We start from the raw sequence: 27,266 nt of genomic DNA on the forward strand, positions 1-27,266 counted from the left end.
TTCATGTAATACAAACATTTCATTTAATCACATATATTTAAAATGAATGTACAGTGCAGGCTAGTGAGGTTGTGTGCCGTTTCTCTTCACCTGTACATTAACACCTCTCCCTGTCTCTCTACAGCAGTCTCAAGTCCCAGCTTACAGGACATGCACAGTGACACTTCCTGAGAGGTCATTTCATCTCTCAAATAGAAAACAACGATCATTTTCTTTCTTGTAAAAAAAAAAAAAAAAGATACCTGAATACTTAGAGATACAATGACAATTAAAAGTAAGATAGCTTACTCAAATTTAACAGGACACAGGTGATGTGTACTACAATTCCCAGCATGATATGGTTCCAAAAAAAAAAAACGAGGAAGAAAAAAAAAAGATGCCCTTGTTGGGATTCTACCATCATTAGCTTTGTCAGACCATAACTGACAGATGTATATAATCACTGTGTACACACTGCAGTTTCAGATATTGTACGTCATTTACCAAGAAAAAACTTTCATCTGTGTCATGATATTGTTAGAAGCACAGGCTGTTTGCAGTACACCTTCAGCTCTACAATATACAGTACAAGAAGTCACGTTTTGGATCATGGACTTTGAACAATTTACCGCCACATATGGGCACGTTACAGGGCCAAAGGATAATAGTCACAAACCTGTACATCATCTTCGGGCACATGTAGTCAGTTATTATACAGTCTATTGTCAAATTCAGCTTTTTCTCAAAAAGAAAAATAAGAAGGGACCAACGTGGACAGCAGATGATAACAGTGGTTTCAGTTAGCATGGCTGTTCACTTAGTCTGTATATATCTTTCTTCGTCAAGGCACAGGAACACTGGGAGTGTTTGTCCAGAAAGGCCCCGGAGTTAAGGTGCATGTAGGCCCTCGGGGGTCTCTTGGATCCCTTGTTCACAGGGTGATCCGGGCACAGTGGTGTTTGAGCTTGCAGGGCAACACGCCACGGTTTAGCTGGTAGAACTCCACCAACTGGATCAAGTCAGTGAACCGTGTGTGACCATCATCCAGGCTGTAGAATACCTCCCCTTCATCATCCATCTGCAGTGGAGAATGCACACATACACATATGCATGTCCGCACACACAAAAGGAATCGCATAGAGCAGACAGGTGACTCGCTGAACAAATGGAAACATGTGGAATGAAAACTGAACAAACAAAAGTGGATTGTACTCACAGGTAAGATCTGAAAGTGTTTGATTTTCTGCATGTGGCACAGTGACAGTACAAATGTCTTCGGGTTGCTTTGGCTGTCTCTCAGAAGAAAAACTCTGAAAACAATTTTTTTTTACCATATTATTATTATTTCCTAAAATATAGATGCATAAATGTCTGTTTGGGCTGTTATGGACAATGAGAGAATATTGATTTAGCTTCCTTTGGAGATCTGCTTGCAGTATGTTGACAGATATAAATATGCGAAAGATACATTCAGATGTAAAAATAATGCAGCTGTAACGTTTCTCATCTAGTCTTTTTAAAAGAGTCACCACAATGATTAAAAATGCATTTGTTTAATAGATTTTATTTCTCTAATGAACTGTGTAACTCACATTAAATGTATTTAACAGGAAAATCACCCTTCATTAGCAGTACTACCATACTTGTCCCTTTACAGAACATAGAAAATAAAAGGCTCACTGTTGAGGATCATGCACCAAATGCTGTAAGCTCAGCGGTCTACCAACTACGAACACACCTTATGTTTTAAAGAAAGGATTATAAATGCTTACCCATCGATAAGACCCTGTTGAGTGATGAGACGCTGAGCCTCGTCCCGAGACAGTTTGCCGTGGAACCAGGACTGAGTCAAGTGGAGGGCTGGAGCACAAAGAGAGACAATATATATTACCAAATATATACAAACGCTAAATATTCACTCATGTACAGACGGCAAATATAAACAATAAGAAATAGTGCCACCAACCTATGTTTGACACTGAGCTCTGTGATGTGGAGGGGCTCCCGTGGCTGTTCAGACGGTGGCAGCTTTTCCTCTATAGGAGCAACAGCACCCATTTTACATGTAGGAATGTTCATACAGAGTTATTCATTCAGTCTCTTCCGCTTGTATTATAAAAAGGTAATGCAGGTGCTTAGAACTGTTGACCTTATTAGCTTTATTCTGTTCTAGATAGATGTTGTTGAAAAACACATAAGTTGTGTAGTGTTAACTACGAGTAGGCTCTTGCTGCACTCGATATTAACAGATATGATAAGGTTGTGAATTGTAAGAATTAAAACTAGCCCTAGATTCTCTCAGACACAGTTCAGCACCATTTATTTTTAGTTTGTTTTAAAGAAGGTCAGCAAAATGTCAAGAGAACGTGTTTCCACTGGGTGAAACAACAGGAATATGTCTGCTGTAAAATAAACTATTATCGCTTTCTAACATCCAGTGTACTTTGTATTTTTATAACTATTGCCTCTCAGGTAGAGAAGAGGTTTATTAGTGTAACTCACCCTCCATGACAGGCCTTCCTCCACAGCCACAGATAGCGCCTCAGACGGGTTCTCGATCACTCGGCTCTTTTGGCCAGAAAAGTCCATGGCCACCAGTGAATTTTCAGAGATGCTTTTCTGAAATTGCACACACATCATTTTTGTCATTTTGTAGTTTTATGTTTATTCAAATCACTCCTCAGTATTTTATTTTCCACCAATCCACCTTAATGAAACTTAAACTTTAATAAATACCCAAAGGTTTTTTTTTCCTTTTTTGGTTTGATTTTTTTTGTATACTGTGGAAGGGACTGACTTCTGCTGTCTGGTGGTATTGTATTGCCATCTAGTGTCTGAGTAACGTGATTCCATTTTCATCATTTCTAGATGATTCCAGACAGAAAACTCCATTGAAAAGGGATTAGAGTGGCTTTGAAAAGAAGGACACATGGGCACATTTTAGTCCTCTAAGCCGCCATATAGTGAGAGGCTCACTGCACACACTCAAGAAAATTCTTCTTATCAGGATTACCGAGAAGCTTTTAAATTATCACATTTGTTCCTATACCACCTACTAAGCTTAGAATTTGAACTAGTGGTGAAAACAAAGTGAGGAGTGTTTACTTTGAGGACAGAGGCATTCGAGTCTGTATTATCCATCATTCCCAAATTCCAATGCTGCAAAAATACCTGTCATTGCTGATAAATAAGTTACTTAATATTGTATTCAAATACAGCTTTAATTTTTTATACTTTTCAGAGATACTATGAGGCAGCTTTATCGAGGTAGCGTGTTTAGCTAAATCTGTCAAGTAAATGACAGAAGATTTGGGCAGCCTGACCCTGAATTTGGCAGATTCATGTACTCCCCTATCTTTCTAGCTAATCCTCTTGGCGAAGCTGCTGGTCACATATGACCCCTCCAACAGCAGAGAAGAGGTGATGAGTTGTTAAATCTGAGAGCAGCTGATCACTGTGTATTTTTAGAAAGCAGAGAGTTCATGAACATGTCCAAAAGCCATAAATAGATTGTGTTCACTGCCACGAAAATACTCCCAGTAGAGTCTGAGGCTATTCTGGGATACCAAACCTACATTAACACATTGAAGGTGCCTCGTTTGTCCTATGCAATTATGGTACTACACTGCTATGTATTAGTCTGTGTTAGCTCCAACAGATTTTTAACACATGAGCATTTTCTTCTGATCACCAGGAGACAATGGAACAAGCTAGAAAGACAACACTGATACAAAATGTCTGGCTCTCTGGCTGCTAAGTACTCGACCATGTTCCCCAGCTAGTTGTTAATGTTGTCTGTCTGGTATCATAAAGTGTGTCGGTGTCACAATTCTCCAAATCTATTTGATTTGAATTTTGATTTTAGAGTAACGACTCAATTTCACTGATGGTGACATCACTAGCAAGCTATCGTCAATGGTATATTTTCAAATTCTTCTTTAAAAATACGAGCTACACTGTGATATAAGAGCCGTATCTTTCTTTGAACGCACCACACTGAGGCCATATGATCAAATTTAACAATAACTCACTGCACTAATCATCAGTAAACAACACTAAATGTTCCCACACTGGTGACCTCACTGACAGGAGAATTTTCCATTTCTTTTTCTCTGTCTTCTCTCACTGGCACTGGTGGTGGTTTTCTAATTCTCAGCAGTTTACCCTTACCCTTCTTGGTTAAACTGAAATTGAAAGCTAATTTCATTTTCCATATAAATTTGCAATTGTGACCCTCCTAATAAAGTTTTATTTTTTGGCTTAAAAAAATGCTGACTGTGGCTCGGAGCAAGAATGATGAGAGTTTGTGGGATGAGGTTAAAAGAGGTTGAGGTCAAGTGCAGAGTTGATGTTATGTTCTTGTGGGTTTGTCACAAGTGATCTTGTTTACTTACATAGTATTTTGGTCCAATGTTAATACAAGCTTAAAAGGGGACGATGTAACCATTTAAGGCCCTTAAAGTGAGTTCAGTGATTAAATTCAGGCCTTCGACTTACCATTGGTGAAGTTTTTTGCTTCTGGTGTGGCTGAATGAAGTTTTGGTACAGTTGCATCCCATACTGAAATACAAAGAAAATGTCAGCATCCCAAATATTTCTTACATGTTCACTTTTAAATACTTCAAGTAGAACTGTAGTGGACTGATGAAAAGGGGCCGATACAAATAAACCACCGTCTGTTGTTCTTTACTGTATATTATTTTTAGACTACCAAGAGAGTGACTAATGCTCTAAACTGTATCCAGCAGATATCCAGACAATGAACACATGCTGCTTCTATAAAGAGTAGGAGCGCTAATCCAGCATCACTCAATAGTTTCCCTTGACCTCCTCCCAAAAGTTAAATCTGATTCGAATGCTGACTCAGCATTCCTCCTCTTAGACATCACCCGGAGTTAGTGATCGGCAAGCCAACCTTTAACAAGCGCATGGCTGTGATCCAGCAGGTCCTGGTCTGCTCATCATCCGCACAAAGCAGCTTCAAGTCCCGGACAGAACTGCACTTTGTGGACTGGAGAAAGAAGTTACGAGGAGACAGAGCGTTCAACATGCTGGAGATCGATACTCCACTTGTACTCTTTTTCTATAAAGTGATGGTACCTTGACACAGAGGCCAAAATCTGTAGGTGCTCCATGTAGTTTTTTGGCAGACAACACTGTGTAGACATCACTGTCACTAAAGTCGGCAATGAACTGGAGATGCCTGGGTTCCTTCAAAACAAAGAAAATGTAATAGTGAAACAAAAATGCTGTATACATAAGAACTTGTAATATCAAATCAAACTTTTGGGTCTCGTTTTCATCTCTACAATGGGTCTGTTGTATGTCAGGTCTGTGCATGTGCACGTGTGTGTATCAGTAAGTCTTGCCTCTTCAGTTTATTTTAGGATTATGTCACTTAAGTGATAAACAACACAAAAAATGCTGCTCCAGAAAGTTACTTTAAGAAATTTCTATTAGAAAGGTATAACTGCACAGCACTTATATTTAACATACACAGTAATCACAAAAAGTTTACAGGTGAACTTAATTTGACCTTCTCTAAACCTTTGAATACACATCGTCCAACTGTTCAATGTTTCAGTATTTATTGCATAACATGCTGTTCTCTAACAAGGTGATTAAGGTGCAAAAATCACAACAAGTATCCGATCCATAAATCGACCAAGAAATGTTCTGGTTCAATGACAATTGTATTCAAACAGTCCTCTTCATCATGCTGTTCACATTTTGACATCATAAGACCAAGACAACACCTCACAATCGATCAACAGTACTTGGCCAGTGTGAGGCTTCAAACGGGATGTACTCAGAGGGAAGTTGCCACTGAGCGTCATCAGCAGGTTGCAATGAGTCAGTTTGTGAACAGCATGAGACGTCTAGTCGAGCTGTAACTGATGATCAGGGATACATGACAAATTACTGAGGCATTAAAATGTTTTTGTTGTGGGATACCCACCACTGTTGTAATTTTTAGTTTCAATAAATTGTTTGAAACAAAGATATTAACATTGCATGCTTCTACTTAAATGCCCTACTTTCATGATATAATAACACTATAGCGTAAACTTTTTCCATTTTCCATAAATTTCACCCGAAAGTCAAACATCTGTGAGTAGTGTATAACATACTGAACCTCTACAGTCTCACCTTTTTGGCAAAAGGAACAGAATAGCTCATTTAGGTCAAAGGTGAATTACACTTAAATTTAAACAGTGCAAAAGTATATATATATAAAAAATAGTGTTATCAGTCATTCTGGGTGTGGTTAACCTAAAATCTACTGAAAGAGATAAGGATTAAACATATTGATAAAGGCTGTACTGAGACAGTATCAATAGCCACATTGTGCCAAAGATAAATTTCCATGAAAAAAAAAAAGCACAAAGACAACCATTGTTCTGCTTTCACGTCATGTACTGTTCCCACTTCCTTATATAAAGTAATGCCACAGCCGTTAGTGTCTGTGCTGATTGACTAGCAATGTGTCTGACCAAGACCACAGATGAATGGTAAACCTGCGAGAGGAAAAGTGGGCGCCATACCAAACCCTTTCTGTACTCGACAACAAAAGGTCTACTGTTGTAGGAAATGAAAGCAGTTGGGAAGTGGTTGTGTTGGCATAGCTGATGCCTAGGTATAAGCTTCACTTGTCAGCAGCATTGAGAGTACTGTTTCTGCCTGGCTGCTATGCCAGCTGATCTAAGGAAAATCAAGCTCAACCTGTTCCACTGCCCTCTCACAACAGGAGAGAGATATATACAGAGGATGAACTGGTGACCCCATAGTGCACATACAGACGGCTAGGATGTGCTTTCATAGATTAAGTCAACATATTTAATTTTCCACTTGGTGCCATGTATTTTACCAACATATTCTGTTTTCATATTGCTTTTAATGTGCCTAAAATTATTATTTCATTTTAGTTTTACTCACCTTGGAAGTTCCCTTGTTGGAGAAATAAAGCCCCGACCTCCGCAGGACAAAGTAAAACTTCTTCCAAGACTTCCTGCTTTGCTCTTTGGCATGGAGGTGTCCATGTATCTCTGGACAGGTGCTGGAGTTGAGAAAGGTCTGTGTTGGATAGGGAAATATTTGTTCATAGATGGGTGTGTTCAGTAGATTATTAAAGAAACAACATTTAGACATTGGTTGACAGCCTCACAATTGGCACTCGAGGGCAAAGAAAGTGCAATGTAAACAGAAAGAACTTGATACCTGTATAAGTTGAGAGTGATCCACCATCCCATTGGTTTCACTGGATATGGAAACCATGTGATCTGGGAAAAAGTCCTACCAATGTGAAAGCACATCAGTTATTACAACACTCATGGCATACAGTGGTGGGAACAAAGGCGAGCTGGTTTAAAAGAGATGAAATCCTCTGAAATCCTAAATGGTGTGTATCAATAAAATCTGATCATAAACTCACCAGAGGTTTCCTGAAGAATTCATATTTAGCATAATTCTTCCTAAAACACAGCCGGCTGTCTGTGTCCATTCCCCAGCCTGACAGGACCTCCATAACAGACTCATGATCTTCGATGGTTCTCTCTGGTGAATCCAGGAGGAAAGAAAATAAATGACGGGTTAACCTATTTTTCACTGCTCTATGGACAAACAATGGAGACCAAATAGAATCAGCTGTATCGCCAAACCAGAGTTTGATTATTAACCTTATATCAATGTGTAACCCCTGAGAGAGCGTGGCCTGGAGTGTAAAACGATGAATAATGCTGAATGCTGATTTAATAGAAAACCTTTTTGACCGCTATGCGAAGCAGTGTTGAATAATGACATATGTCCTGCTTTGTAAATGATTTAATTGAATAAGTATTTGTAGATAGTCACATTTACATATAAAATCTGAGATTTGTGCAAAGTCTACAGAAAATACTGAAAAAACACATTTTTCCTGATACCAAACTTTTTCTAAATTAAGAAAAAGAGAATTAATAATATGTAGTTTTGATTAAAAAACATTAATGACTGGGACAGAACAGATGGATGAATGAAAATGCAGCTGAGAAATCTTTTCTGTAGTCTCCCAGCAGATCAGCGTTAATATTCATACACCATTCTTAAATCCATATGGGGATGAATGTACAAATACTTATGTCACAGTATATAAAACATAGATGCCCAAAGCAAACATTACGTTATTTGATACAGTACCTAACAGTATCTGTATTCAAATCTAACCTCTTCAGTTAAAATTGGTACCGGTCAGAATAGCTGGTGGTGCATTAAATTAAAGTAGATCAAATCAGCAGCAGGTAATTCTGCTTTGAAATGGAGACCTCACAGCAACCTCTAACATACCACAACAGAAGCCATGCAGACAATACAGGTAGGTTGGAAAATAATAGTGAGAGAAAATCTATATTCCCTAATGTAGACAGTGATATCTTCATGTATGCACTGCAGTACCTCTCTATTAATGCATTGCCAGTGGAGGAGGAGAAATACTGTAATATTCTATGCAAGGAAGATCTATATTTGATGCCTCGCTGTGATTAAGACACAATCACCACCAGCATCATCTCCTCTCATATTTTACTCATTTCTCATATGTGGCCAGGACATTAACTGGAGAAAGAGGACAGCGCTCTGTCTGCTTGCACGCATGTCTACACACTTCACCAGCCCACTACCTACCTCCAACTCCTCCCATTGAAACCAAGCAAACCTCACCCAAAGAACTAACATCATTACCATCACATGATTAATACCGATACGTAAAATAAATGTCAAAATTAAATGCGTGCAATTATTCAAAGTTGGAACCAGGCTAGAAAGCCACAAACGACACGCTGGCATTGCAGTTTTTCAGAAGGAAATGATGCAGTTAATAAAAACATTATTTTGTTCAATGTTTATCACAAAAATATGGCTAACACTGACTGAGACAACTAAATAACAATGCTGTAAATTAAAAAAAAAAATGAGACAAAACATAAATCCTACCTATTCCAAGATGGCAGAGGTGTTCAAAGAGAGTCCAGCTGTGGTCATCAATGCAGTGGTTCTTCAAGATGAAGAGCTGGCATATGTCCCGTGCAGTGATGTCAGTGGGGACCTCTACTGCTCTGCTAGTGTTATCTTCACTATAAACTTTAATTACCTGCAACAAAAACGATGAATTAGCAACTGTTTCAACTCCTCACGGCAGGGTGGGATACTTTTTACCTTCAAGGAGCACAAGCAGAGTGTTGTTTTTGGGCTTAAGTAATGCAATTAACAGTATTAAAAGTGAGGCAAAGTATCAGACAAGTTAATCAGTTTGACCCACATACACCAGTACGGTACCTGGTTTCTATTGCAGCAACAAAATACTCAGAAAATTAAGAGTTGATGAAAGCCCTGCAAAAGTAAAGGTCAACGTGCAAAGCATATCCCAGGATGAGAAAGAAAGGTAATCTTGCAAAACACACACTAAGACTTCAAACACCCAAGAAATGAATCCATCTGAAAGAAGAACTTACCCCCCTGTTTTGAGCCAAGCAGGGTTCTGAGTTTGGGCAAGCTCTGTAGCGTATGCATGGCTGAGTACACAGCATTGCAAAAGAGAGCTTGTTGTAAGGAACATAGAAACACGCATCAGACAAACACAGCGAGTGTCAGCTGGGAAGCAACGAGCCTCTCTCACTCTCACACTCTCTCTCCACTTCTCTTGCTCTGTGCTGCACTCTACATGTCTCGCTGGGGCTCGATACCAAATCACCTGCTACCTGCGCACCACTAAGTGAGAGAGAGGGAGAGTCAGAGAGGGAGAGAGAGAGAGAGAGACAGAGAGAGAGAGAGGGAGAGAGAGACAGACAGAGACAGACTGACTTCTAAGATCATGGCAATAAATCATCTCTTATGCACAAAATCAATTTCAACTGGTCTATACTTTGAAAGAGCACACTTTAAGTTGCTGAGGAGATCAATCATGCCACATCAGATCAGGACTGAGGAAAGGAGAAAGTGTTCTTATAGTAATAACATGAAAAAAAAGCAGCCTCTCCATGTACTTCCATGTACAGTCGTACCAACTGTGTGTCTGAATAAATGAATATTGAGTCAAATGCTTTACATACAGCGTGTGAGCAAACAGGAAGAAGTTCCAACTTAACCTCCTGTCATTCAGTACTAGTGCATAAGTTGATGTTGGATTATATTACAATGAAAACTATGTCTATCAGTGAATTCACTGTGAGATGCAGGGCTGAGCTTCTTATGACAGTGATCATAAATTAAGACTTCAATGGCTAAAGAAGATCCAACAGTAATGCAGCCCGAGAGAGAACAGAAAACATTTTTCTTCCTCCTCGCTGTCATTACTTTCATAACTCACTGCTGCTTTCTTTCCCTCGCTCGCTCTTTTTGCTCCCTCAAGTGCACCCAGTGCCAAATATCATTCCATCAATGTGCTGTCATGTCTGAATGAAGCCATAAAGGACCATTAGTGTAAAATTCACCAATGCCCGAATGACAAAATTCCATCACTTTAACAAATAGATGGAGCCAGCAACAATAGGGCTATATTAAGGGGAAGGAGGGAGAGAGAGGGAGAGAGAGAGAGAGAGAGAGAGAGAGTCACAAGGCTCCAACCCCCTCTCTATTCACATTCACACACCCATTGCAAGCGGAGTACCCAGCATAATGCCCTGCAAGAGCCCACAGAGCAATTACAAAAGGTGCTGGTTAAATGTAATGCTAGTTGGGTCAACTCAGTCTAAAGTTGACAGAGGCAGGTGCAGGCTGGGTGGGGAGTGTAGTGGAGGGGGGTCAGTAAAGACCAAATGACTGTCTCCTTTCTCTCAATGAGTTCTATTAGTAGTTTAAAGCTGATTCCTTTTGTGGAGAGAAAGGAGGTCAGAGCTCTCCAACAGGGCTGTGGTTTGAGTCCTCAAGGAGCCATCAGCAAATAGGAGCCTCCAGCCATGACATCACCTCTCAGTGTAAACCATTTAGTGTTTAATCAGCCTTCCAGGAGCCTTGCAAGACAAATATCTTTGTTTGTGGATGTCTAACAAAGACGACAGCCTACATTAAACAGATTACACCAGCAGCCAGTGTTTCAATAACACTGCATCATAACGCTGACGGATAATTAACTAAAAAGAGAGTGACAAAGAAAAATAAAAGCTGAGAACTTGACACCACAGTGCACAATCATTCATTTAAAATAACTGCACCCTAGATTAAAGTTTAAAATTGTGTATTTTCTGCGGTTGATAAATGCATCCAGTCTGGACTTCAGTGAAGTTGCTGTGAGGAAGTGGCTTCCTGAGAGACGGCCAAATCAAATCATTGAGGCATCACATTTCACCAGGAACAGGGCAGGGTTTGTCAGAGGGTGAGGAAACCTTACTGGTGCATTAGCATTACAGATGTACTTTGTGTTCTATAGGCAGCTGAGACCAAAAATCTAACTTTTGTTGTCATCATAATAAATGCAACACATCGGTCTAAACACACCATCACGCAGTTGTGTCTCTGCAGTAGACCTTGGAGGAATTGTAGAGTCTCATAAATGCAGCAAAAGCCATTGAAATCCTGCCCTCTGCTGCACTCACGATCATAAAGTGACTTTTTATATTAAATCCCTGAGCAAAAACAGTGTTTTAAGAATGTAAATTATGTACAGTTATGCACAAAGTGGATTGAGAGAAGGAATAAGATGGGGGCATGATGTAGTGTTTGAGGACATGGGAAGTGCTGGTCCTTGTGATGAAACAAACTTTATCACCATGTTACTGCGGCTAGACATCAAAGCCACACAAGCAGAGCAGTTCGCTGTGGATCTAAGTGCAGTCTCCATGGTTACTGTGATATTATTATTATTTTGTGACATTTGCATAATTATCACCAATTATTTGATATTTAACAGTGGGTGTTTGGCCTAAGGGACCAAGATGATGTTCACATGGTTTGCTGAGCTATTTTCAAGTGAGGAACACCAAGGAGGGATGAATTCGGCACAGCGGGTTGTTTTACATTCACTAATTACCTTAGCTGACGCCTGAGTCATGCAGAAACCAGGATGCAATAGTACAGTCATGCTCCTGTTACTTCTCAAGCAGGCATGTATACTACACAGAGTAATACAATATAAAGTATTACCATTTATAAAATAAACACATATGTAGACTGATTATAATTACAGACCTCAGAATGTAATTACTTTTACTTCTATGTGTAAATGTATCATTAAGCATCATTTGTCATCCCAGGTAATTGAAAACATCAAGTGGAAGGTACTGTTAATCATTGGTTAAGAGTTTCTAATGAATGGCCAGGCAAGGTAGCATGATGTGTAAACGGCTGATGTGTTTTATCAGTGAACACAGAGCTGCATTCATCGGCAAGCAACCCTAAACCAAAAGTACACATGCTTTCACTTGAAAAGCATTCATGTCCGCCTACACCTTTTATGTTGCAACATGCAAAAATAGAGAAATGTTACCTGGAGATTTACTTCTCTTAGATTATTGTTACTCACTTTACAGGGCCAAAGTGCAAATTGCTGCAGTTCAACTAAAAATATGACATGTTTTAGTATAGGCATGGTCAGATGAGCCACAATATTAAGAAAACCAACCTCATTGGGGAACAATACATTTCTCAAAAATGCATCTAGAATGTGGAATAATTTCATTTTTATGAGACTGTACTACCAGAATGGAGGAGAGTAATCTAAAGAAATGTGTCAATCTATTACTGTAGTAATACTTTTATTAGTAGTAGTTGCTCCTGTTTTTATTGTAATAGCGCCCTGTTTGCTTGGTATTTTAGTTTTAGGTATTAGCTATGCTGGTTGTGCTCGGTATATTCTTTATATATTTAATGCAACATAATGTGCTGTGTTACAAAGGCCCTTCAACAGAAAGTAAAAAAAGAGAAAACAGCCCGGACAAGAGAGAGTGAATCCAGACATTGTGTATGTAGCACTCGATATAGTCTTGTTGAACAAAAACCCCTCTATTAAACTTTCTTATCTCAAGGACAGGACAGTGTGGCAATGTGAGGACAGTGTGTGGATAGTTCCATTTTTATCTGACTCTGTACTACCAGAATGAAGGACATTAATCTACAGAAATTTGTTAAATTATTACTGTAGTAATACTCATATTAGTATTAGTAGTTGCGATTGTTGGTCTCATAGTAGAATCACTATATTTTTAACACTTATAGGGAGCACCCTGTTTGCTTAGTTAAGTATTAGCTAGGTTGGTTGTGCTTGAAATATTCTTTAACTTTATTTTAAGGTAGTTTAAAACTCACTGACAACATTATTTCTTTTCACACAATGAAGTATTGTCGAATTTCAACCTTTGCCAACATGCAGACACAGTCAAATCTGATGTCTAATTGCTAAAACTAGTTGGTGCTATAATGATATTCAATATTCAAGAAGAAGAGGATGGCTTTTAAAAATGCATTACTACATATGGGCCACATTTGTTTGCTTTAAAAAACAAAAAAACAGGAACACAGTGTTACAAAGGTCTTTCAATAGAAAGGAAGAGGAGGAAACAGCTTGGATTGGACAGGACAGACTGAATCCAGACATTGTGTATGTAGCACTCAATGTAGTCTTGTTGAACATAAACTCCTCTATTAAACCTTCTTATCTCAAGGACAGGACAGTGTGAGTCATTTTGCCAATTACACTGCACTGCTTCAACCTTGAACTGCACTCCCACAGCTGCAGTTCTATCATTGAACGCCTTAAAGGAGGTGGCCTCCGGCCATGTCTACCTCAGAAACCACTGAGAAATGTCCTCCCAGTTCCTCACTATAACATAAAGCTGACAGTCTTGAAATCACATAGGCGTTCTCTCTGATGGTAATGGCCAAAGAAGGTGCTACATACGCCTTACCAGTTGCACTGCCTACTCGATTATTGGTGGGTGACAGCTGATGTCTCACAAACTGTGCTACTTGAATTGGCCAGAATACCATTTGCTTTGGAGAGCACTCAGTGTGCTCCAATGAGGAGATGAATTACAACAGCAGACAAATGTTATCAAGATAAGCATGCTGGAAAGCTAGTAGATACTTTACACAGTAAAAATGACCACTGAGCTGCTACAGTCTTATCATTGTAACAATAAATAAAAATGATTTGGCCTAATTTTTATTTTGCTGAGTCAGTTTAACTGTTATGGATTATTAGAAGATTACAGCTAAATATCTATGCATGGTTTACCAGAAGGTATTTGTCACATAGGTCCACACTTCATTTTACATTTTACATTACAATCATTTATGTAGTAGTAATAAAAAGCTGCTCAACGTATACATTACAATGGAATGCAATAAAAAAATAAAATAAAATAAAAACACTATCTATTGATCTTCTGGCTTAATAGGCGGGCTCAGTGTGCTCTAAGTAAACTGTACATTTTATATTCACACAGTCCAGTGAGAGCCAGTTACTTTTGGAGTTTAAGCATAAAATCACATGTTGCATCTGTGTCAAAGTGTCAAAGATTAATCCAAGAACGCACTTCGATTAATCCAAGAACGCACAAACTTTGTTTTATGTAGACAGTGAAAATCCCAGTGAAAAATCATCTCAAAAAAGAAACAGTAGCAAGTTATATATAAAACTACATAAAGTTTTACACAAAGTGAGCTCTTACAGAGCGCTCACATGAGGTTGGATCTGATCTAGTGCTGTCCATAAATTTAGATTAACGAGCGAACTGAACAGAAGGCAGCGTTTTACTAATACAGAGGAAAAAATGTTGACATGTTAAGAGTATAGTAGTAGATAGTATAGAGGAGATCCTTGTAAGATTCCTACCCGCTTCTGCAGACAAAGTGGTGTGATGGCAGGCAAGGTGACTCTTCTCGCATGGAAATTCATCCCTATGCCTTACTTGCACAATTAACTACATGAAAAATATCCGTATATAGTAACTGAAAATAAGAATAAGGATGTTAAAATAATGGTTCTAATGACAGTATATATAATGGAGTAATAAATGTAGAAGAGATTTTTTCTATATGGTAACCCTTTTGAAAGCTATGGACAAGCCGTTACAGTGGCATCCCTCACAATCAAAGTGTGAGAAACTAAATCATGTTGCCTCCCCACAAGACAAACTCCTCCTTTGTCCTTGGGAATGTAAAAACTTCTTCCTTTTTCACTTTTTGGAAAAGCAGTTCCAATAAACAAAACTCAAAGAAAACAGAGAAAAAAAGGTTTTCTCATGGTGGACAGAGTAACAATATACAAGGTCTGAAAAAGCTGATTGTGATAATGTAAATTACAGCAAAGGAGCTTAGGATTTCCCAGAAAGTGTGTCAGATTGTTTTTGCTTACTTTGCAGACAGACTCTACACGGCTATTTTTAGTCTCAGACATTGAATACATTCATAGGCATAGACTTTGTGTGCTCATATTAGACAAGGATAATGGCATGATTATTAAACAATCCACAATTTTAATAGCTGTGAAAAACTCATGAGTCTACTGGGTAAAGAAAAAGTACTATTGCAAGACAATCTGCTCCTGCGTGCAATCACATTAAGACTGATTTGTTGTAATCCTTCTTCTTCTTTCTTGGGGATTTGTATACTGTATGTATTAACAGAATATTTGCTTTTATGTTTGCTATATAGCCGTTTCTTGTGACTCCATAAAGGTTGAGCTAAATGTTTGTTATAGCAAAAAATTAAAAACAACTAATCAACAAATGCATTTCATTCTTAATGTTCTGAATATACGGTAAGTTTGTTTCAATATTCATACAATGCTTTGGTAATACTGTATCTTAATATGGCCATGCCATTTAAGCCCTTAAGGGAGGGAGAGAGAGAGAGAGAGAGAGAGAGAGAGAGAGGTCCAAAATAGCTCTTACTCCCACAGCCACAATTCACAACCCACATCTGTTTTACTGTAAGACTAGACAAAGAGGCCTTGTGAATAAGAGTGTGCCATCTTTACAGGACATGGCCATTTTAAGCCTCAGTCTTTACCATTATAGAGTTAAAAATGAGAGAAGAAAAAAGGTATAGTTTAACATATGACAACACATTTAACTTTGGAACTATACTGCACAGACAAGCGCTTTTGTGAAAAATACCAGATGCTGTGGAGGGCAGATGCCATTTTAATAAAGCCATTAATGTATTTATAAAAGGAAGAAACAGTCACAGACCACAAGGAGCCTCAAACTCATTGTCTGATAAAGACCACACACACACACACATACACAAACTCATCCAGCCCTGCTATGGTAATACTGCACTGTATATGGTCAAATAAATTGAATGTGTAGTTTATGCCTTTCTAGGTTAGTTTATATGTTAGGTATGGTGTAAAAGCTGCCTGAGTGTGACTGTTTTGGCCCGCTCAACAAACTGGAAAGGTAAGAGAAAAGGCTTCGGTCGGTACCTTGCAAACCTACAGCAAAAAAGTCTGTATACTGTATTTCTATATGTGAATGGGTCTATATTTCTATATCTCCTCCCTTTATAAACACTTAGATGATATGTCATTATATTGGATTTTACAGCAGTGAGTGTATGTGGATGTCCTCTCTGTCAACTCATGAGAACAAACAGGAAAAGAAGAACCTCCCACAACAGGCTTCATGTTTATCTGGAAAAACAGCACACTGATTTGTGAGAGCACAGACAAGCAGACGCTGCTAGTTATCACACAGCTAAAATGAATTGGAATTAATGGAGCCAGAATGATAACAGAGTCTCCACAACTCCCAAAACAAAGCCAGCCCCATACACATTGTCCTTGACCAGGGCTGATTTAATCAAGACCCCTTGTAGGCTCTGTCAAAGTAACAAGAGAGGTGCAGCGGTGCGTGAATGCAGGTATGTAGTGTATACCCACCCCTGGGTAGGGGGGTTCACAATATACCTATCTAAAAAACAGCCAGAGATAAACTGCATATATCAGTAGCGATCTTGCAGAGCAAGGACGTAGCCAGTCATGTTACAATCTTATCTACTGAGGTCTTTTGTTCCCTGAATTTAGCCGTTAAGGCAGTGCCTCCTCCCAAGCAACAGGTAAAACCCTAAAATAGCACCAAACCAGGGAACAGGCAAACTTTTTAGGACATAATCTCTGATATTTCTTTGACATTCCATAACCAATAAGCATCATGGGCGGTATAAGATGGGTGATTATGGGTAAAACAGTAAAACAACAGTTTGACTGACCAAATCCAAGTAAATTTGTTTTTTTTTGTTTTTTGGTGCAGCATTTAGCACCACCTGAAGAGATCAGAAAAGAGTGTTAACATAGCTTATTTAGCTATGGCACTTGTGTTCAACTCAAAACACACACACTGCACCCTTAACCAGTTCATATCAAGTTACTCTCACAGTTTTGCTGTTAACACACGACCTGGGTCTGCAGCTGTCCACACATCACAGTTAAATCATACAGTAATACCAGATCTTGTGTATTTGATAGACATAGTTAAACATCTTGTAGTGTAGTAAAAAAAAAGTTAAGTGGTTTAATCTTATTAATTTACTTGCATTCTTTAATCTAAAAATGAGGAGGACCAAATGTATTGTTGACCTACTAAATGTCTCTTCCGTTACCCAGTATAAAATTATTGTAATCCTGTAATATTTCTATGGTAAGTGCTTAGATATCTTTTAGTTATTAATGAAAATCTCTGGTCACTCTTCCACAGTATATCAAAGCTAAGCCTGCAAAACCTGCATGAAACCCAGATGGGAATAGTCGTAAAGCCAAACAACGTGTGTTGATTGAACAATTCAAACCAACAAGAACCATCGTTTTATCCCAACTGACTGTCTGAAAGGGGTAAGAGAGAGACATGGAGAGAAATATAGCAGCTGCACATGCATCTAACACCAAATGATGTCTTATATATGTTACACATGGTGTCTGTTAGACACAAAGACTGAAAGCTATGTGCAAAGACTCCTGATTCTCACATTAAAATATTGCATTAAATTCATAATTGCATTATTTAACCGTTCAAATCTGTCTGTAATAAATAGTAAATGAAAATATCTGCCTCTATTTTGGCATCAACATAGTGCTGTTTGGTCAGTAAGCAGCTTTCTGACAAATTATTAAGTAGCTATGAATGGAGAGAACATGAATAAATATTTTATGTCTGTTAAGTGCGACCCTGAGGACCCTATAACATCTGCTGTAGAAGAGAGGCTGAAACTCAAAGTGAAGAACACGTACATGGTGTATGTACCATCTGAAATAACATCTCTAAAGAGGCAGGCATTTCCTCTGAGTCATATGGCTGAACTGAACACTCAACACCGTCTGGACGCAGACTGTCTGTGCGCTTCCAGTATCTGGGAAGAGTCCAAGCATGACTGCCCACTATATGCCTGGAGAGCGGAGGCTGTGCCAGCTACTTGGACTTCCTTAGAAAAATGTTTATTTTGCTATTGTATCATGAAGATATGCCAGTTCTTCCATGATTTTACGCCCAAAGCCAGCTTACATTGCCCTTCTCAACAATATCAACATGGAATCATTTTCATAGTGACTGACTGGTTGCATGACAGGTTTTTCAATCTTATAACCTCATGTCATGCTACATTTTGTGTGCTTGTCTGCAGTGGCAGGTTGCTGTCAATCATTCATAGAAGCTGGATTTTTCTTATAACCAGTGAGCACTTTTTCTGAGGTCAAACTCAAAAGTGTTCATCTAAAAGAACTGAGGTGCTATAGGACACTATAATTTGTTCACCATGCAAACCGATCTGTCACAATCACAGTCTTAACCTTAAAAATTAAATTAAATCTTCCTGATACACTGACTTTATGCATTTAGTTTTCTGGACGCTCTTGTGCTGACAGCGAATCTAGGTTTCTCACTGACATAACGCGGCAGTCATGACTCAGTTGTTTTGTTATGTAAATGCAACCATGACACTGCAAACACAGGGCCTGACAGGGGGGCTCAGATAAACCATTTTCTCACGAGTAAAATAGCTTTAAAGCCTCTCTAAAACAAAGCAAAGTCGAGCAAAAGATCTTACTACAATTCAGCAAAGCCATTCAAATCAACTGCAGTAAAACGAAAACCTGGTCAGCTAGACGCTGAGTTGTCTGAGATGCCACGACGACAGACGACACTGCCATTTTCCTAGCATGCATATTTTATAACTTAAGTCTGTCCTTGGTAGAAGATTATTATTTTCAGATAATTGTAACTGATGGGAAAATTACAACCCAGAAGGACACACTGGGAAGCTCAATGGACAATTTTCATTTAAAGAAAAGTTAGAAGGGTGGGTGAGGGGATGAGTGCTGCACAGTTGGAACAATGATGTCATTGGTTTCTTGAGGGCTACTGAAAGAAGGTCATAACCCTGTGACATGAGGATTGTGACACAAAAACAGCTGGCCAGTCTGACATACTCCCTTTGTCTTTCCAATGCTGCTGCTGAAAAGACTAAATGAGAGGCTGTCAGGCCTGTGAGGTGCAGGCACAGTCTTCATCAGTGAGATACATAAGGATCACTCTAAGATTTTCTAACAGGAAAGCCACATTGTTGCAGAGTGAGGTCAGCTGGGTGTCATTTGGCTCCTTCACTGAGAAACCTGAGGATTATTCTCACACTTATCAAAAGAAAATGCCAAATCCGTGCAAATCCCTGACCTGTCTTCACAATAGGCTGCTGAGAACACAGGAGAATTGGCAATCACTCTGTAATTTTCTGATGTGAAACCCTGAATTGTGTGAGGACAAAATAAGAGTAGAAGGGCTCATTTGAGACTTTGTATATCAAGTGGAGACACTTCAGCATTACATAATCAAGCATTCTTCCCACAATGCACAATGAACAAATACAAATTTCATTACATTCTTATGCCAATCACACATACAGTACACTCAAACTAATGGAAGCTTCATGAAAAACTAGAAAATACGCATAAATTCTGTATGCATTTATCATTCTCAGTATGAAAGCAACACGTGAGCACAGTGAGGTCTAATACTGCCGATAGTCCTTGGTAACTGCTGAGCTCTGTAATTTCAGCTTTCCTATGAGTCATTGCTTTGAGCTGCCCCCTGCTGCTACACATGCACACACAGATACACACATTTATACACACACGCCACAAAGATACTGAAAAACTAAAATCAACTTCAGCATACGGTACAGCATAGGGATCCACATCCAGGAAACATCTAGTGGTTGACAAACCAGACTAATTTAACAGCCCTGGAAAATGTATAGACAAAATCCATTATGAAACCCATGCACTTTTGAAGCAGACCCATAATTGTTAGCTTTCCAACATAATGAATGTGCTCTCTTTTTAGAATTTGGCAGCGAGTTTTGTATAAACGTACAAATCGACTACAGAACACAGGATGAAATAAAACATTTTTTTTACTGTGCATATTGTTACATTTTTACATGACTTGCACTCATTGGTTAAAACAGCAGAAATAAAGTGAGTTGTGTGGATCACCTGCATTATGTCTGTGTAAGCTGTCGCAGATGGATCTATTGCCTAAGTTATGAGATCTTAAGATTGTAGGAACAAGCAACAATAGCTATGCAAAACCATGGCGGTATCAGATTTTTAAAAAATGCTCTAATTAGTTAAGTTATATTTCCATGACGTAATAAATTAAAATAATTAAAGCTACTTAGATTTGAATTTTACTGGTTACTGACGATTCACTAACCCCCCACCCCCAATCAACCATCATACCTCAGCAACCATAACTAGGTACGCACAATAGACAAGTCAAGCTTAGAATATCTTTACGTTGAAACAGTGAGACAGTGTGATTGCAGTCGGAGCAGTACACAGTAGATAACGAATTTGTAATCTTTTTTTAATCTCCCAACCGAAATGAAAAAAAACAAACAAAAAAAACAAGAGCAAATCTAAAAAGAAAGCTTTAAACAAGGCATTTGTTCGTACTCGTAGCTCACTACCAAGAGTGGTAACTTCCAACTTCCCATGCAACACAACAACACTGTGTCAAAGAAACACAACATATTCAATGTGTGGGAAGAAAGGAGAAAAAAGCTAGCTGGAGATATTCTTCATCTAACTAACAGCGGTAATATTAATTACTTAACTAGCTGTATGTGAAACTAGAGAACTTAACACGGTTATTATTTTTGACCGTGCCGTGCCGACAGGCATAGCAACAATAACTTAGAAAGGCGGGGCTTCACAAACGGTCAATTGGTGACCAAAGTAGGAAAAACTAAAAACATCCACATAAACAAAACCGTCAAAATTGTCTCCAGATTCAACATCAGAGTGAAAGCTTTTCCAGCACCAGCAGGAAAAGCTTCATACTTCCCCACACCCAGTGTATGAGAAATCACACTGCCTATCCTAAAACAAACGTACAAGAGTGGTTGTTGGGCATTAAGCCAGGTATTTCCTGGTATAGCCCATAAACTACTAATCAAATTTCAAATGAAATATCCACAGGTGGTATCAGACATCACATGCATTTCCCATTTTTATGTCATTTAGTGGCCACTGTATGCAGGTACAAACCTGGGATTGTTCAAGTATGCCAACAGCATTTTTATCTCCTCGCTGCAACCAATTTACATACTCATACAACTGGTTCTACTGTCCATATGCCCTGAAGTTTCAGACAAATCATAAGCCAAGCATCATGTTAATATGCATCTATTTAAATATGTCCGGCAGCTGTTTTTCTGTTACTTGTTCCAATTAAAGTTAACATGACTACACTGCCTGTAGTTTACAATAGAACCATTCTTTTTTTCAAATAATATGCCTCATTGTGTCACAAACACCCTCAGGTATTATAAATGGAGCACTCACCTGAGATGCGCTACTTTTGGTCCATGGTAATAAACATTCTGAGACAAGAGGGGAGATGGTCGAGGGGATAAGCTCAGGAAAAGGGTTTGGAACAGGAGAAGAGAATGACTCCTCTCCCTCTTTATTGCTCCTGAAGGACAATAACAAACAAACAGACACACAGAGAGAAAGATGCTGTATAAAATGTAGCATTGTTCTTGTGCAGTGTGTAGAAAACGATCCAGAATATTCTATTTAATGTAATGTTAAAGGCCTGCAAAGAAAAGAGAAACACGTGTTTCCATAGTGTCTTGGGGACGAAAATGACTGACTGAAAGTAAAATGTCGGATCAAGCAGATACAGAATCAACAGTTTATGTGATAATTGAAGCAATTATGGAGAGGTTTCTGTGGAAAATAAAGATTGTAACAATGCATTAGACTTTAATGAATTAGATTAGACTGATTTCACAACCTGTGGCTTAAAGAGCTGGTTCGTCTGCTCTGCATGTCCCATGTGGAGGAATAGGGAGTATAAATGGAGCAAGTGATAAACAAACTGACATAAACACAGGACCCCTCCTGCTCTCAACGACCAGACGACACACCCCACTCACCATCAGACTTTTGATAAGGTGGCAGATAATGCACACGTGAGCTCACCACAATAATATATTAGCTAACAGACAATAAAACACTGCTGGCTCAAATGAGAAAAAAAAAACCTTTTTGATCATCGTGATCTCTGATGATCTAATTGTGTGTCATCATCCCTGAGGGATGCATCATTCTTATCGGTGAATGTTTGGCAGTAAGGAGTAGCCAGGATGGATGTTTTTGTTCTAAAATGCAAACATGCCCTTGCAGTGAACTCAAATCTGAATCAATCAGAGAAAAACTGTGTGATTAATAAACACAATTTTTCATAATTAACATGATGTTATAAGAAGTTAGATTTTAGCTGACTAAAAGCATATGAGAAGGCCTCCATTTCTGAAAGGTGCTGTTCTCTGACTGACGCTTTCTTAACTGCTCTGTAAACACAGCAGTTACTGAGTTACTAATTATCTCCTGCAAACTAACAGGTGCTTGATTTGACTCCATGTCTTTAACTGCACTGAAATAATACATCACACTTCATTGACAGCTGTGTTTGGGTCAAGCCAATTGTGTTTACAAGTATGAAAATCTACACTACAGCTCTTAAACAGACCTCTGTGTCTCACTCCTTGCAAATACAAAGAGTGTGCTATTTTTCTGCAAGGCAGCTCACATTGTAAAGTGGAGACCAGTCAATACTACGTTTTGTTTTAGTGCAAATGAATCGTATGAAACAGACTGGTGTCATTCATGGCAAGCGTAAAGAAAAATGCATCATACCTGTTCCCCTTGCAGAGCGTAGTCTTGATCTTCTGGGCATTTGGTGTTAGTAAAGGAGCTCGCAAAGGGATGAGGGCTGGGTTGGGAAAGCCACTCACATTACCCTTGCCACTGTGAAAAATCTCTGCTTTCTCTCCAAGGCTTCCAGAAGTGTGTATTTCGTCCAGCGTGTTATTCATATCACTCATGTGGGTCAGCTAAATCCAAGGCATCATCTGGAGCAGGGAGAAGAGGCAAGCTGTTGGACTGGAGTGTGTGCAGAGCACAGTTAGAGCCAGCTGGCTGGCGGGGCTCCTCTGCTCACAGCTCAGCAGAGTACACACATGCATGTATATACACACACACACACACACACTCATACACACTCACACACACACACACACACACGTCTCTCTGGCTCATCTGCTGCCCACGAGGCTGGCCCAGTGGGGCAAAACGATCCCTCCTACCCAAACATGATCCACCACAATAAAGATATTTTTAACACAATGACTCCCGAAACAGTCATCCTTGCTCTGACACAGTAGCGTACTAATAATCAACTAATTTGTTCAGCCTCCTCAAGTCTGTTAATGTTGTTTGCTTTAATTTGCCCCTTTTGTTTTTTTGATATAGTTCCATTTGCAAACCTGGAAGGCAGGAAATGTGCACACAAAGCACACTTACACAAAGGGGGTGTCTTTAGCTCGGTAATGAGTCCGGGAGGGCCGCCAATACTATAAAACAAACTGTTCTTTTGTCATGGACTTCGCACAGAGATCCAAACTGCACTTTAAACTTAGTACACTGTAGAAGGCATGTGTTTGTACGGAGTAGCCGGCCCAGCAGATTGGTTGTGTTGTGGGCTGTGTCATTCAGTGACAGGCTCCATGTGGGGGATGGTTGAGATGATAACATCTTTCTGAAAGGTAATGTGTAACAGAGTCTGTACAGGGTAGGATAGGCTACTGGAGATACAGGCAGGCAGACAGCATAGGGTTAAAACAATACATCACTACATTAACAGAAGACACAGCTTACTTGATTACTTTGGTAAATATGTCAAGCTTTCCGTCTCATGTGTCTGCCATAGCATCTGCCACAATAACACAGCTCCACATGATTTCGACCTTTTAAAATGAGCACTATTATATGCGTACCATGAACATGTGAGAAACAACCAGACAAATCTAGGGCCTTGATGTACCAGTGCTGCTCTGGCTTAAGAAACCAAGCAGCGTCAGTATTAGTTTCTTGAGGTTGATTTTGGAGAGCAGAGCGCAGTGTTAGAGGGGGTTAGACAAATGGTTCAGTTGAAGTCCTATGGTGGACTGACAGAAGGACAAGAAACTCCAGGCAGGATGAGAGGGCCAGAAATAACCCCTCGCCTGGAACACATTCTTTTGGTATCAGTCAATGCAAATGCTAATTACATTGGTGTAGGATGAACTGCAAATCTATTTTAGGGTCTTAATAACAATGTTTCACATAACAGTGAGATACAGTTTTTTTTTTTTTTTTAAAGTATAAGAATGGTTGCACAAAGAGTTAGAAAACTAGGCAGCTTTCTTTTGGTTTTGTACCACAAACTAATTATTTAATTCCCTTGACATTATTTTATATGCTTCAGGAGCAGTACTTTTGCAAAGTAACACAAATTACATCCGTTTTTGGCACCAATGGCACTTGCCACTGACCATTCCCAGGTCTGCTTCTGCTGTGCCACAGCACCAAGAGTGCCTTCACTAATAAACTGCAAAAGTGTTGGTTGCCAGGTTTGTATGGCTTTAGCAGTAAAGAAAGTACTTGTACAGGGTTGTGTAGTACAGTAAAATCAACTGGGGCATTAAGCCCGTTCTTGCTAAATCGCTCTACCCCAATTTAGGAGTCAAGTCCTCACTTTTGAAAAGCCCATTCTGCAGCCATCACCCATCAGCAGAACAGGGGCAAGTTTCTCCAGGAGAAACTGGATATTCCACCTTCCTATCCAGCTGGCAATGGTGGCAAAGAACCTGCGACTGCTGGGTGTATCCCTGTCACGGTCTTAACAACAGGTAAGACCTCTTGACTGTATCAGCTAAGAGGATAGATCTAGTGGAAAGGAACAAGCCTGCCACTGCCCATACTGCATAAGGGCTCTCCAGCTCAAGGACGATGAAGATCTCCTGGGTTCTCCCTGACTATTATAAGAACTGTTTGGGGCATCCATCCCACTCAGACCACAGCATTTTAAAGGGGGGCAGCACTTTTAAAACAGAGTTTAGTGTTTAGCTCCTCTTAGTTTTGCTCTGTTGGTCCACCTACTGGTCCGAGTGGTACAACTCAGACAAAACCTTTCATGCCTAAGAACATCATGAGCTTAAAGGCTGTCTTGTTCAGCTCGATGCACACTATCCAGCTAATGAAATGGAAAGGTTACAACATTTGTGCACTCTGATGGTTGGCTTATGTGGAATGCAACGGAGTGAGGCATAGCAGCTGTCGGAAATGAGAGTGAGAGCTTGGTTAACACTTGTGCTGCAGCAGCAGTGGCAGCGTCATTACAGACAAAACCCACACTAGCCCATTCATAATGTCAGACAGCAGTGATCATGCCATTCCTTTAATTGAATTCAATGCGTCATTTTTTTAGTTATAGTTGTAGGGAAGCGAGGACAACTTGCATAACATTTACAGCCATAGTACCAGTGTGTGTAGTCTCCTCTTGTGACCGAGCATCTAATTTGAAAATCAAATAATCGCCTTTTCCAATGACACACTGTGTCTACTCTCACTGAATTGCTGAAGGAATACAGGAAAAACAGACCTGTATTGGATTTAATGGAGTGTTAAATCAATCCTATTTGTGTGGCGAAACTATTGAGCCACATTGAACCACATGAGCTGAATTAACTGTACATAATTTAAGTATTATCCTAGATTATTTATGAAGATGCTGAATCCTAACTGTTTAATGTGTTAAGCGACTAATGCGGTTTATGTACATATACTTGCAAGGTAGAAAACCTGTTTAATATCTTTCACCCAAGCAGTGGACACCTTTTGAGTTGCAGACAGAAGTTGAAAATTAAGATTTGAGCTAATGAGATAGAAAGTGGCCCTAGTTTTATAGGGTGTTCAGATTTGTACAGTAATAGTGTATTTCATGTCTTTTCCAAAAAAAATATCGCCGCTAACGTCAAACTTAAGGTTTCTCCTGTATAAATAAAGTACATTTACATTTACATAATGACAGAAAATGTATGGATTTAATAAGTTTACATTTACATAATGACAGAAAATGTATGGATTTAATAAGTGTTATTTACTCGTAGTTGTCTGTTGCACACATGAACTATATCAAGTGTGACACAGGTTGTTTAAGTCAACAGCAACTTCACTGCATCAACAACCAACGGCTGAGATATGTTGCTACTGCTAACAGAGATACTTTATAGGAATAACGAACGGTGTCAACATTAAACAAACTTTAATTTTGATAGATTCATGTACTTATTCGTATCTTTTTATTTTATTTAGAAACGTGTGGCGGGGAGGGGAAAAAACAAACCACGACCTTGTTGTGTTTGAACTACGTTAGCTGAATGTTGTTGTAACGTTACGAACTTAAAAAAAAAAAGCGTAACGTCAGTTGACGTAACTTAAGACGTTAACGGCTTTTCGGCGCTGTAACGTTTAAATTAGCGATTTTTTTTCTTTACGTCGAGTGATTAATTTTGATTAGAAAATTTAATTTAAAAAAAAAAAGCTGAATTAAATAAATAAATACGAAGCAAAACGTTGTTCTGCTTTGATAATACACGGTAAAAAAAAAAAAAAAGTGAACCGCTGTCCTTCCTGCTGCGCCCTCGTACACCAGCTGGAATCGACTTCATAATAATAATAATAATAATAATATGACAGAACTCATGTTATTGTTGTTTCTTTCTTTCTTAGAGCCGTCTTTACCTTGTGCCTCTTCAAGTTGAGTCTCCAGTTCAAACCTGGTCTTCACATCGCTGCTCCGGTGGGAGAGTGAAGCTCACTGTTCACACGTGTTGCACAGGTGCTCTCTTACTGTAACGTGCTTTGCGTCACTGAGTGTCTTCACGTTTTACCTGTTGTGTGAAAAAACACCCAGCCCCTGCACTTTACACGGCTAAAA

At 39.1% G+C, this 27,266-nt stretch overlaps 1 protein-coding gene across 3 annotated transcripts; it reads right to left on the minus strand.

The window, feature by feature from the left end:
- Positions 1-27,247, minus strand: grb14 (growth factor receptor-bound protein 14). Of its 3 annotated transcripts, XM_010737458.3 has the most exons (15): positions 27,071-27,247; positions 23,144-23,358; positions 21,785-21,914; positions 8,947-9,103; positions 7,412-7,533; positions 7,198-7,272; positions 6,916-7,053; positions 5,080-5,190; positions 4,895-4,990; positions 4,477-4,539; positions 2,482-2,598; positions 1,946-2,015; positions 1,752-1,839; positions 1,196-1,289; positions 1-1,057 (listed from the first exon to the last, which is right to left on the minus strand). In XM_010737458.3, exons 2-15 carry the CDS (start codon positions 23,329-23,331, stop codon positions 911-913), a joined length of 1,596 nt encoding a protein of 531 aa, XP_010735760.1. In that variant the 5' UTR covers positions 23,332-23,358; positions 27,071-27,247; the 3' UTR covers positions 1-910. The 3 variants fall into 3 exon arrangements, with proteins under 3 accessions (XP_010735760.1, XP_019110737.2, XP_027146615.1); XM_019255192.2 differs by lacking the exons at positions 23,144-23,358; positions 27,071-27,247 and adding an exon at positions 9,465-9,720 and having other exon boundaries at positions 21,785-21,892; XM_027290814.1 differs by lacking the exons at positions 21,785-21,914; positions 23,144-23,358; positions 27,071-27,247 and adding an exon at positions 14,780-15,025.
- Positions 27,248-27,266: the final 19 nt, after the last annotated feature.

The sequence above is a fragment of the Larimichthys crocea genome, chromosome XVIII (genome assembly GCF_000972845.2).
Source record: "Larimichthys crocea isolate SSNF chromosome XVIII, L_crocea_2.0, whole genome shotgun sequence".
Taxonomy (NCBI): Eukaryota; Metazoa; Chordata; class Actinopteri; family Sciaenidae; genus Larimichthys; species Larimichthys crocea.